The sequence below is a fragment of the Sus scrofa genome, chromosome 1 (assembly GCF_000003025.6).
Source record: "Sus scrofa isolate TJ Tabasco breed Duroc chromosome 1, Sscrofa11.1, whole genome shotgun sequence".
Classification (NCBI taxonomy): Eukaryota; Metazoa; Chordata; class Mammalia; order Artiodactyla; family Suidae; genus Sus; species Sus scrofa.
Window position 1 is genome coordinate 215,216,538 of NC_010443.5, and position 13,626 is coordinate 215,230,163.

Sequence of the window (13,626 nt, forward strand, 5' to 3'; positions counted from 1 at the left end):
TCCACATATAAGTGAGACATATATGTGATTCCACAAATAAGAAGGACAGTATGTGTCTTTCTCTAACTTACTTAGCGTAACAACCTCCTGGTTCATTCATGTTATCATAAATGGCAGGATTTCCTTCCTTTTTTATGGCTGAATAACATTCACTGTATGTACCTGGGGGGGGGGTAGAGGGGGTGTGTGTGTGTGTGTGTGTGTGTGTGTGTGTGTTTCCTTTCCATTCCTGCCACTGGTTTAAGAACCACAGTTGTGCTTAAACACACACACATATAGACACACACCCCACCTTTTCTTTATCATTTACCCATCAACAGACAACTTTTTAAGAAGACTCTTTAAAAAACAGAACACATTTAACATTTCTCACACATATCTTATGAAAATGAATACAAGCGGTTTTAGGCTACCTTCTCGCCCTCAAGATTTTCAAAGCACTAATCATAAAAGGAAACAGAATTAGCCGGAAAAATGACATCTGCTGTATAAAGAAATATCCCAAGCAACATATGCTGTTGGAGTATTCTGTATTCATGATGAATAAGTCTCTTACCGTTACAAACTATTTTTAAAAAGAAAATCCCAGGGATTTCCTGTCCTGGTGCAAAGGAAACAAATCCAACTAGGAACCATAAGGTTGAGGGATGGACCTCTGGCCTTGCTCAGTGGGTTAAGGATCTGGTGTTGCTGTGAGCTGTGGTGTAGGTCACAGTCACAGCTCGGATCCCGTGTTGCTATGGCTGTGGTGTAGGCCAGCAGCTTTAGCTCCGATTAGACCCCTAGCCTCGTAACCACCATATGCTGAAGGTGTGGCCCTAAAAAGACAAAAGGACAAAAAAAAAAAAAAAAAAAGAGAGAGAGAGAAAATCTCAGGAAATAATTAGTAATTAGAGTTAGTGAAATAAAAGCCAGCAATGAAATATCATCTGACCTCAGCTGCATTGTTATACTTCCATTAGCTTTTTTGGAGCTTCCACCTCCAGAAAAGGATACCAGCTCCCCCAGAACCTGATACTGACAGTGTGAGATTGATCCCTAAGAAGGCAAGTATCGGTGTACTTTCAAAATACAACCATTCCAGCCACAAAACCCAATGAATCATACTTAAGTGCTTAGTAAAAATTAATATTGCAACACTCACTGCCACATTAAATAAGGGTGTTAAAGCCAAAATATCAATATTATCAGTTACTTCTCTGCAATGCTTAAACTGCAATTCAATTATTTCTCAAGAGAAAAATTTAGAAATAGAGCTTCATAGATAAAGTTCACTCAAAATGGATAAATTGAAAAGACAGTTGGCTCACTGTGAATTTGGATCATTTCCAATTAGCACTAAGAAATTATATAGGTCTAAAAAAATCAATGTAAAGTTTTATTCAAGAGCTCCTATTTTTATTGTAAATTAGAAGAGATTTTCATAGTATCAATATTAAAATTCAAAAGGCACACTGTATTTTCTGAGGGTGTGGAGGAATTAATAGGAAGATGCTTTAATTCAATTGCAGAGAGTGATTAATCTCAGTATTTCCTTCTTAAGACATGCTAAAGGAAAACAACATAATTGATCAGAAGCAGCCTTAGAATCAGGGTGGCTGGCCTAGGCCTCGCCCTGGCTCTGCCGTGCAAAGGACAATGGTACCTTGCGACACAGGACTGTTCGATGTGTGAGCACAGGAGCTAAGCAGTAACTGTGGATGGAACAGAGAACTCTTCATGCCTTGTGAAATGGATTAAAATATCTTTAACCTCTAAATCTATACTTAAGGTTAAATAAGAGGACATCATTGGTAAAACTGGACTCTATTTGATGCATATAATAGGGATAGAGCCAGCATGGTAAACAAAAGCAGAATATATTTATTATAGCAGGGCTTCCTGGCTGTCTTAAAGATGCTGTGTATTTACATAGTCCTTTCTAACATAATGATAACACCAAAGGGAATACCAAAATGTTTTCTGGGCTAATGAGAAAGAATTCTTAAGATGGCGATAATACCTCTAACACCAAATAGATCAGATTATTTGGACTATAAAAAGTGTCCGTATTTTGTCCTGTTTTCCCTTCACTACCTAAAGTGAATGCCAGCAACAAAATCATACAGAAAGACATTCTCTTGGATGTCTCTAATCTATTGTTACCATATGTCTATTTTAACACTAAGAGCTAAACATACATAGTCACGACATAAATTTTCATCAAGCAAGGCAATGTCCTTATATTGTCCTTCAGGTTTTTAACTCTGGTTGCAAGGAAATTCGGTTGTCATTAGAGGCCATTAGAGAATAAAGCAAATACTACTATAATAATCAAAATCAAGCTGAGAATCTTCTCTGAGATCAAGACTGAGAGACATAGTATTGAGATCTGATCAATCTGCAGTTTCAAGAATGTTCTGATATCTCCCGAAGGAAAATTTTTAAGAAAAATTAAGGTAGCGCATAATCAAATGGCAAAACATGTGATTTGGTGGATTAATGGAATGGAATGCAATGCTTGGATGGAAGCTAAAGTTTCAACAGGTTTTCAGGAAAAACAATTCAGGTGAGGAGAAATCTGTGCTCCCCTGAGGAAGGAATCTGTTGTTGTTGAAGGTTCTGTCTCAAGTGCATAGCAATGTCTAGCACAGAACAAACACACTAAGTATGAATGCATGAATAAGTGGGAAAGACCTCATGCTAGTGGAAAAGTTGTGAATTAGGATGGTTTCCTCAAGAGTCAGTCACGATTCTCACCTTCACTGTTACTTGGCACACTTATTTTCCAAAATTGAAAAGTAGATTTGAGCAAGAAAACAAAGCAATATTTTGGACAGGCTCTAATAAACTGGTAGTCTCTATAGGTTCTTGAGCAGAGGAGTGATGCCTAGAAATGTTATTTAACATTTCCACAATGGATACAGAGTTAACAGGTAGGATGATATGGAAAGAGAAGGCTAGAAATACAGGTCAGTGTGGAAGTACACACAAAAGCATGTGCACAAACTTAATCACTAGACTGAAATGGATCCACTGTGGATGGAGTGTGAAGAGGAGTTAAAAGATACTAAAATCAGCCACTTACTGCTGTCCACGCATTTCTTTTGCACCGGGCACATAGCCATCCATCACAGATCTCATGAGAAGGGATACCATAACAACCTACAAGATAACAGTATGGATCCATTAATTAAGTCTTTTGCATTTTGACAATATTACACACTTCAGCACTGAATAAAAATTAGAATGGCCTACCATACCATTTTTGAGTCTTACTGCTTAGAACAAAACATAAGCAAGGCTGGCTCAAAGATAATTTTCGTTTCGATGCCTCACAGCTAATAGGGTATCACTGCCAGGAAACATGAGTAACTTAATAATAACTAGTGCTCACAATAGCTGTCCTAGAGAACACTGATGACAATACTTGAATGGGTGATAATAAAATTTCTAAACTGTCAGGTCTAGTCCTTTACTCATGCAAAACATATTTCAAAATAAGTTCCAATACATGAAGCAAAATCTGGGTACAATAAATGATAAAATAAACTCTAACATGATATTTATTCACATAAAATTATGTGCATTAAATTAATGTAACTGAAAACTACCTTTAAAAAATTATGTTTAGCTTTAATTTCAGTGATAGGGACAAAAGTTACACAATTCATAGTTGGTGATAAAGAGCTGTCTTCAATTCTACCTGTCTATTCAGTACATGCCTGACTCAAAATAACTATGTAAGGAGATAGCTGATGATGTATATATATGTAGCAATTATATGGTACCAACAAACATCTGTTACTCCAGCTTCCTTAAAAAAAGAGAATTTTGAAAGATTTAAATGAGTAAAATTTAAGTGAGTAAATTTTAATATCAACTTCCTATAACATGTGACATGGAAAGAGAAAATAACAGAAATGTAATTACCCAAAAAAAGCCTATCATAGTTAACTGAGACCATAAAATGTTTAGTTCAAGCACATGTTCATAAAATATTACGGCTAAGTTGCAAAGCTAATGTATTCTGGAGTCAAGATTAAATCCTAACATGTTTGTGAAATGGCGCATTGCCTCTCATATACATGCAATAATAGAGTGAATGTGTATGTTACAAACTGACAGAAATAAATAAGAAGGTTTATATAATTGTATTTCAAGCATATCATGTTCAAATCCCTTGGGGAAGCTGACAGTATCTAACAAGTAAATGCTAGATAGCCAGGCAATTTCAACCTTAATGTAAGATCCATCTTACACGTTAGAGGATTTACACGGCAGACCAATTTTTAAAACTGTATTTGCCACTTACACAATTACATAAAAAATACCAAGTTGAGAAAGGTATAGAGCCTAAGCACCTCAGCCTTGAGGGGAAACAATTGTGAGGAGGGTTTTCCTTACCCTTACAAGAATAAAAATGTGAATCAATAATTAAATTTAACAATAATTCCCCAAGTCACCAAAAAATACTTATTTCTCTTTAAAAAGTTACAAAGGAAAATAGTCATGAATCAACATCAGTGATTAAGTTTTTACAGACTGTGTTGTAAAACAAGTAAAGTTCAAGCATGTTAAAGGAGTCCCACTCTGACTCCATATCCTGACCCCAAACAAACATGCAAAACCAGACCTGCTCTCCAGGTCCTCTGAGGAAAGGTCCTGCTCAAGTAAAACTGGAGGAAAAGGGATGATTGCACCTATTCTTACTCTCAGTAGGAGAAATATGAGAACAAACGATCTAACCATTATCAACAGCAACAGTCCAATGTGATAGATTTGACAGTACAAAGGGGTGAGAAGTAAAGACTGTGTGAAGCACTGAAAAGCCAGCAATTAATGAGTGATAGACTCATTTACTTGCATGAACCCGTACGCGGCACTTTGCACAGGAAATCAGAAGACTTGTTCCATCCTCTTCCAGGAAGGCATTAGGTGGAGAATATTCTATATTTTCTTCGCTATAAATAAAACACATCTCTGGAATGAGGGGCTTAGTCTTCCCTCCTGAAGTAACCACTTCTTCATCTAATTTTGTCTCCCATCTAGAATCATTTTCTTCATTGCTGCTATCTGGCTGAAAAACATAATATTCCACATGAACAACAAACATGGAAAAGAGCTCAGGTCACCTGCTCTGGTCACTCAAATCCACTAACAGCCATTTCATCCACTAACTTCCAGCTTTTGTACTTTCTCTTGTTCTCGACTCCACTATTAGGTTTTGATCAATGCTGCTCCTGAGGCTCCATCCAGAAGCTAAGTTGTAGGAACAAGGGGGTATTCTGTATATTTGTTTGTATAGAAAGTGATGAGGAACTAAAACTATGTTCTTACATAAATATAAATAGTTCATGAAAAACATCAAGGCTTCTGATCAACTTTTTCTGCTTCTTCAATGGCACTAGGTTAACGGATCTGATTTTGTTTACTGAGAATCTTACCTGGATATACCTAAAGAGGTGTCTTCCAAGACCCTAGTTTTAGGAGTTCCTGTCCTGGCTCAGCAGTTAACAAATCTGACTAGCATCCATGAGGACACAGGTTTGATCCCTGACCTTGCTCAGTGGGTTAAGGATTCAGCGTTGCCATAAGCTGTGGTGCAGGTCGTAGGCATGGCTCCAATCCTGCGTTGCTGTTACTGTGGCATAGACTGGTGGGTACAGCTCCAATTAGAACCCTAGCCTGGGAATCTCATATGCCACGAATGCGGCCCTTTAAAATAATAATAAGAATAATAATCTGGTTTTAATTTGTACAACAGTATTTATAAAGTTTTTGAAGGCTTTCATCTTCACAAAGTTTTAAAACAGCAAGACAGAAAGATCTAGCAAATGTCATTAAATGACAAAGGATGACATGCAAAACAAATTTGTCATCTCTCACCAAAATATAAGATAAATATTAAGTATTTATTTGAAACTAATGAATTATCATCCCCAGAGACCTTGCATTAATTCTCCAAATTATATAGTTTTAGTTGGGATTTCTTAATTATTAGGGAAATTTACAGGCAGATTATGATATAGAAATAGGAATCAATATAAAGGCAAGTTTTTCCAAAAAAACACTGAAATTTAACCACTAAAAGGGAAACCAAAATAAGGCTTATCACTCACCAGTGTCACATTCAAAGACAAGTGACTAAAATACTTCCACTATTTACAAAGGTCTGAGAATGTGGCACATCACACATCTTCACGCTCTGAAATGTCTAAACAGAATTACTTAATGAGGAACTCTGACAACAATGTGATCTTGAATAAAATATTTCTATTAGTGAAAATGTAACCCAGAACACAATGTTCACATTAATACACTTTATAATATATTGTATCTTAAAAATGGATCTTGTAGTCCTACCCTTACCAGATGCCTTGAGATCATTCTGCTTGTGTTAGTGTTGGAGGATGTGGCTCTCCGCGACCTCAGATCCTACCAGCATATACAAAATGACATCTGAAACTAAGACTGTGTATAGTTGGCTGATGAAGGTGAGCTGGACAATTCAGTTTGTATTGAGTTCTGCTGTGCCTTTTGCATGTTCCACATGGGAAGAGGAAAGATATTTTAAATGTGGACCCAGAGCTGACATTTATAGTATTGAGATTGGTATTCTCAAATATAAAGCAGAAACTAGGGCTAAGTTCTCTCTTTGCAAGATTCTACTATTCTTAAGCTTTAAGTTCTGTGTTTCTTTGTGAAAGAGGTAGAAAGAAAGGCTGGAATTGCCCTTGATTGAGATAAACCAAGACATTCAAAAATGATATAGTACTGTCAGAGAAATCTCTCAAGTGGCACTCAGAAATTCTCTTTGCTGTTCTATGATGACCATTAGCTACAGAAGTATTCATGTCTTCCTCTTCATGTGCATATTAACCCAACAATGATGCACCTGTGTTTCTAGAGTCAGGCCCCTGCCCCTCCTACCTTGTAGTAGGGCATAAGCAGAGCACAGATGGCACAGTGTGGCTCCATTCTGCCCAGGGCTGCATTATACTCTTGCTCAGCAGCAAAGTTTGGGGGCTTTGTCTGCCAAAGGTGGACCAGAGGTTTCGCCCAAGACTCGGTTTCTTCCACTTCCTCCTCAATCGATGAAACTTCAGGCAACTCTTAAGAGAAAAGGTGTGAAAAGTCAGTGAACAGGGGACTCAGGGAAAAATAATAACCCTGTTACTTTATAGAAGAGGCATACATTCCAAAGTGTCTGTGATATTAATGTCAGACAGGAAACTTATGGTATCGATCTTTCGAATACATACTGTGAGAGGTGAAACAAAGTCTTCTTCCTCATCATTTTGAAGCACGACCTAGACCTGATAGCCAGACAAAGCACCCACCTTTTGACATCTTCCCCATCTTTGCCAGGGATAACTAAACCATTCCCTCCTTTCAACCCCACTATTTCTGTGTCTCTTGTGCTGCCATAACATCTCCCGGGGTAAAACTCATCTCACTACATGAGTGAGATTATCAGCTAGTAGAGGAATTCTTCAGCCACAATCTGCCTTACCAGTATTTTTAGTCTCCTCATCTAACATGGTACACAATTTAATAAAAAAAAAAAAAGTGGGTTAATTGGATTTCATTTAATTAAGTTTTGGGTTCAAAATTCAGGACAAATAACAATACAGAGCACCTATCATGTACCAAGTGATACACTGTCATTAAATGGATATAAAAGACTATCCCTGCATCAAATCTCATTTGTTCAATATGATTCTCCCATAAAGTCAAGACTGTCGTTAAGCATTGTAACTGCTAAAAAGGGGCACAGATCCACTTCACAAAAATGTTCTGTTACAAAATTTTGTATAAGGCCAGAAAGATACAACACAGGTTAAGAGAAAAGCTTCCTCATGCCTACAGCTGAGGAAAGTATATCAAAACAATGGCAGCAACCACAGCTACAAGTACTTAACATCCACAGATGTGATACACTCTACACTTCCTTACCAGTAGCTGTTTCAGTGCTACAAGTAAGTACTGTAGAGCAATGTCCCTAAGTCCCAGAAGCGGTTTCCTGTGAACTAATGTGCTCCAGCCCTTGCTTTGTTGGATTAACTATTTTAGAAAAAATCAAAGTGGATTTTCTCAAGTGGAACAATAGTAAGGGCTAAATGATGCTAAAAATAAAAGACATCAAATGCCAACTGAAGCAAAAGGGAACTTTCTTATTCTGATGTTGGTAGTGATGATGGTATTATGGTGGTGGTAGTGTTATTATTATTATTATTATTATTATTATTATTATTATTAACAATGGAAAATGCTAAGCATTCAGTCAGAGGCAGTGTGTGAAAGCATACAAAACAAAAGTAAGAACTTTTGCCTACATTTGAAATAATCTATAATAAATGTTAATTATTTCCACTTAAGCTTCATGATATTCATGTAACTACAAGTCTTAAATTTTCTGGTGGTAAAAGTACTTTGAGGCTATCAAAATACTCTCATCATCACATAATTTCAAATGAAAATCCTCCCTTTCAGCCTCCAGTCCCCTCACCTGTTCCTGGTCTCTTTTCAGTGTACTTTCATCCAATTATATTTAAAAAAAAAAAAACAAAACTTTCTAGAGTTCTCTTGTGGCACAGCAGGTTAAGAATCAGGTTTTGGCACTGCAGTGGCTCAGGTTCATGCTGTTAGATAGGTTTGATCCCTGGCCCAGGAACTTCTACATGCCATGGGTACAGCCAAAAATACTTTCTATCTTCCAATATACAGAAGAAGCAACATGTTTTATTCCATTGCAGCTTTTAAATGTTTTGATCATTTAGCATCCCCATGCCTAGGAATTTTCTTTCTTCCTTTTCAACTGCAACTGACTAATGAACCTCTAAAGTTTCACTGCGATTTCACTGGTACATAAATCTCACAACATAATACATTTTGTAGCATGTCAAACAATGAAAATAGACCACAATGTTTTACAGATTTTTAGAATTTTAAAATATCAAATTGGTCCTCACAACACATTCATAAAAGAAGAGGGCCTGGGCAGATATTAAACAACAAGGACATGGACACTTTAAGCATTTAATGAATGTCAATTTTTTTACTATAATTATATCTCTCTTCTATACCAGCATAGCAATAATCAGAAGCTATGAGTCTCATCCTGAATGTCACACTCTGCTTTAGAATCAAGAGAGTGGGGAGTTCCCATCGTGGCACAGTGGAAATGAATCCGACTAGGAACCATGAGGTTGCAGGTTCCATCCCTGGCTTCGCTCAGTGGTTAAGGATCCAACATTGCCGTTGAGTGTGGTGTAGGTCACAGATGCAGCTCAGATCTGGTGTTGCTGTGGCTGTGGCATAGGCCAGCAGCTGTAGCTCTAATTCAGCCCCTAGCCTGGGAACCTCCAGATGCCTCAGGTGTGGCCCTTGAAAAAAAAAAAAGAGAGAGAGAGAGAGAGTGATGTAAAGAATCCTTGGTATAAACGCATCAGTTTGGGGAATCTGTGAAAACGTTACCAACATAGAATACCCTTCTTTCCCAACTGAATTCTCAACAAGAACAAAAGAAGGGCTCAAAGTGCAACAGCAGTTCATAAAGTAAGGTCTGTGTACTCCAGGAGACATACAACACAAATTCACGGGGTCTATATGGCCAAAAATACTTTCATAATAGCATGAAGATGCTATCTTCCTGTCATCCTGCTGACATTTGTAATGGTATTACAAAAGCAATGAAGGGTAACATTCCTGATGTCTTAGCTTGAATCAAGTGCCACCAACATGTCATTATATTCTTAACTATCTCAAATTTGTAGTGTGTGTGTGTGTGTGTGTGTGTGTGTGTGTGTGTGTGTGTGTGTCAGGGCTAGGGGAGAAGAGGAAGTCTTCATAAGGTCTTGATGAAGCAAAATAAAGTACCAATTTTATTATTTTATTAAGTTTGTGATAAAATGGGATGTATGCATAAAGCACTTCTGCTGCACACTGAAGTACAACAGTCCTCTTGGGAAAAGCACGTGTGTGACTCATTGAACTGCATGTTGAATGAGCTGCCTTTTTCACGGAACACCATTTTTTACTTAAAACAATGATTAACAGACAAACCATGATTATTCAGACTTGAGTGCCTGGCAGGAATTTTCATGAAAGCAAACAAAGAAAGCTGTCATTTTAATAAAATATTGACAGTATTTGTTGACAATGATAATTCTGAGTCAAAATTAGAACTTCGGAAAACTTGTATCCACTCCTGTGACCCCAACTTCTTCCCAATACTTAAAGCTATTTCTGATGGGATTTATGGTGATAATAACAAATGTAAATTTGTATTTTATATAAAAAGAATGTATGACTCAGATCTCTGTTTACCAATGCATGACCACACATATGTAAAGAGCCACTCAAAGCGTAAGACCAATCGATTTTTAACTTACTAGAAAACAAAAGGTTCACTGATGGGATTTCAGATTCCATGTTGCAACTAATCTTTAAATTTACTGTTTCTCAAGTTGTGCTGTAGTGCAAAGAAATATATCCATAACTATCCAAAAAGGCTATTAAAATAGTGCACCCCTTCCAACCACATATCTCTGGGAAGCTGGACTTTTTCTTCAATATACTTCAACCAGAACAACATGGTCCAACAGATTGAATGCAGAAGCAGACATGAGAATCCAATTTTTATTAAACCCAATCATAAAGACCTTGGCAAAAAATGTAAAACAATACTATTCTCTTTATTTTTATGGTTTGGAAAAATTGTTACTTTCTATGAGAATAAATGAAGTTGTTTACGCATTTATTATTGCTACTTTTAAATGAAGAAATATATTTAAATTTTCCCCTGTTTTAACTTTCACCAAATAAGTATCATTAAGGTAAATCCATGAGAAGAGAAAAGGAGGAAAGGGGGCTGGGGGGGGAGGGAGGAAGTGAGGAAAGTGGGAGAGGGAAATGGTAGGAGAGGGGAAGGGGAGGGAGGGGTGGAGGGGGGAAAGTTAAAGAAAGGAAATGAGATGAAATAAAAGCTTTTCGGGGTCCTCAAAATGTTTATGAGCATAAGGAGTTCTGAGGAAAACACTAAGTCACTGACATATATTTGCATTTTCACCCGAAAGCATTAGTATCACAGAGTCACTGCTAAACAACACAGCCCCAATAAAAGTGGTGTAGACTCTGTTCTCATAGCCAAGTAAGAACTTCATAAACTGCTTTGTTCAATCAGCATGCAAGGCTTGAGCAAAAAAGAAAACAAGAAGAAACATCACGGGAAGGCCTCCTTTTCTCTCAGTTCTTTCATTAAGGTCTGCAAGCTTTGCCGGCTATAGCAGGAAAAAAAAAATCCCTGCCAATGGCATTTAATTCTCGTTTGTCTTGGTGACCCTCTAAGCTCATGGCAGAAATCTAGACTTCTAGACTCTTATATTTACAAAAACATGCCCATTAGTCTATAGCAAGTACGGTACAGTCAAAATAAGCATGGACCTAATTACAGAGCAGTTTTTTATATCTACAAGAGCTCTTCTAAATTCACAGAAGCAAATTACCACAACAGCTCCAGACACCATGCTATGAAGAACTTTGTCTTGAATAAGGAAATAAGCACTACTGTGAGACTGGGGAAAGCAGATACTTCTTTGAATAAATATACTAAAGTAATCCACTAAAAACACTGCTGTTATGCCAGAAGCACCTTCAATAGCATCTCTGAAGATGTGCAATCATCATATCACTAAAAAACTGTCAGTTGTTTTATTTTATAAAAGAACTTGTCAGCCTAGAGACCAAGCACCAAGCTCTTAAATCATCCACACAATATCCTAAACCAGTTGGTTTTTAGAAGTATTAAAAATATTCTTTCTGACTGATACCTAGGAAACTAAGCTTTGCCTCTGACTCTAAATATTTCCGGCAGAAATGAAAGCTCTTGGAGAAAAGTAGTGGAAACAGATATGCACACAGAAGCCAATGAGAGTGCTTAAGAAGAATTAAGAGTTAAACTACAATATTAGATTTCTATATGAGATGGCTGGGTACTAAGAGGTCTGCCACAACTTCTGCCTCTACAATTACTTTCAGATAAATACACAGTAAGTAGCCCCTCACAGGCAGCCTGCTTGTAACTTCCCTTCACCCTTCCAAATGTGTTTTAAATAATGCTCCAAAATGATCCTCCCTGCTTCCTATTCACATTATACTCGCTGTGATACTGTGATATAAAAAGAAACACATATGTGGTCATTGTCCTGGTTTCTGGCACAGAGCTTCCAAAACTTGCAATTTCCTGAATGTTAGGGGTGAGATAAATATCACTGGTGAAAATATTTGGTCTTAGCCCCTAGTTCCTGACACAAGAGCTTCTAGGACCCTTGGTATCTCAGACTCAAAGTGTCTTTTGTCTGCTAATGAGATAAATGGTGGCTGCGGGCCCTTCAGGATTGGGGCTGGTCAACAGAAAGACCAAGGCATGGCCACACTTCAGTCCCAGCTCAGCAGAGGGGAGAAGGGTTAGAGACTGAGTTAATTGCTAACAGACAGTGATTTAATCAATTATGTGGGCATAATGGGGCCTCCATAAAAACCCTAAAGGATAGGGTTCAGAGAGCTTCTGGAATCAAGAGGGTAATAGACCTAAAGAAGGCATGCAAGCTCTGCAAATGCCTACCCCCACCCCACCCCATACCTCACCCCAAGCATCGCTTTTGGGGGGGATGTTCCTGAGTTATAAAACCAGTAAATATAGATAACATGTTTTCCTAACTTCTGTGAGCAATTCATATAAATTATTAAACCTGAGGAGAGAATTATGAGGACCCCCTCCAGACTTATAGTCCATTGGTCAAATATAAGGACTTACAATTGCCATTTGAAGTCAGGACAGCTTGTGAGACTAGACTATGTCCTTAACCTGTGAGGGCTGCATTAACTCTGAATGTCAGAAATGAATAAATCAGTTTTTGTTGTGGCGCAGTGGAAGCGAGGAAGTATCTGTGAGGATGCAGGGTCAATCCCTGGCCTCACTCAGCGGGTTAAGGATCCAGTGTTGCTGTGAGCTGTGGTGTAAGTCATAGAGACGCCCTGGATCCCAGATTGCTGTGGTTGTCGTGTAGGCTGGTAGCTGTAGCTCCAATTCGACCCTTAGCCTGGGAACTTCCACATGCTGTGGGTGTAGCCCTAAAAGTGAAAGGAAGGAAGAGCAAGAAAGGAAGGAAGGAGGGAAAGGAAGGAAGGAATAAATTGTAGGACACCCAACTGGTGTCTAGAAAATTGGTCGGTTTGGGAAAAATAAGTCATACCTTTGCTGTCAGAAGTATTCTCATTTGTAGTTCCCATCCTCTCTTCAAGACAATACACAATTCTGTTTTTCAAAGGATCAGTCAGACTCAAAGGAATAACCTGAAATGTGTCTTGTCCATACACAACTATAAGGTCAGTAGCACAACTGATGCTGACCCAGAGACTCCACAGCAATCAGAAAGGTACTGTAGCAGACTCAATTCTGCCAAGTATCTGAAGAGAAAGTTGGGAGCTCAGGGACTCCAGAAAATTTCCCGGTTCTGAGAAGAAAGTCAGATTTTCGGTAATTCACTTGAGAATCTTAAGATGTTCAGAAAATCTTCTTAAAACATCTACTAATTTGGAGGCATACCGTAAGCAGCTTTTGGCAGGAAAGAGCTCTTTGCA

General features: G+C 37.9%; 1 protein-coding gene across 2 annotated transcripts in view; it reads right to left on the minus strand.

Annotated features, from left to right (window-relative positions):
- KDM4C (lysine demethylase 4C) overlaps positions 1-13,626 on the minus strand; it is a 436,444-nt gene that overhangs the window by 145,203 nt on the left and 277,615 nt on the right. For both annotated transcript variants that reach the window (XM_021063858.1, XM_021063862.1), the window contains 3 exons: positions 6,913-7,094; positions 4,843-5,059; positions 3,068-3,144 (listed from right to left, as the gene is read on the minus strand). In XM_021063858.1, the coding sequence (XP_020919517.1) occupies positions 3,068-3,144; positions 4,843-5,059; positions 6,913-7,094 (476 nt within the window). The remainder of the gene's footprint in view (positions 1-3,067; positions 3,145-4,842; positions 5,060-6,912; positions 7,095-13,626) is intronic.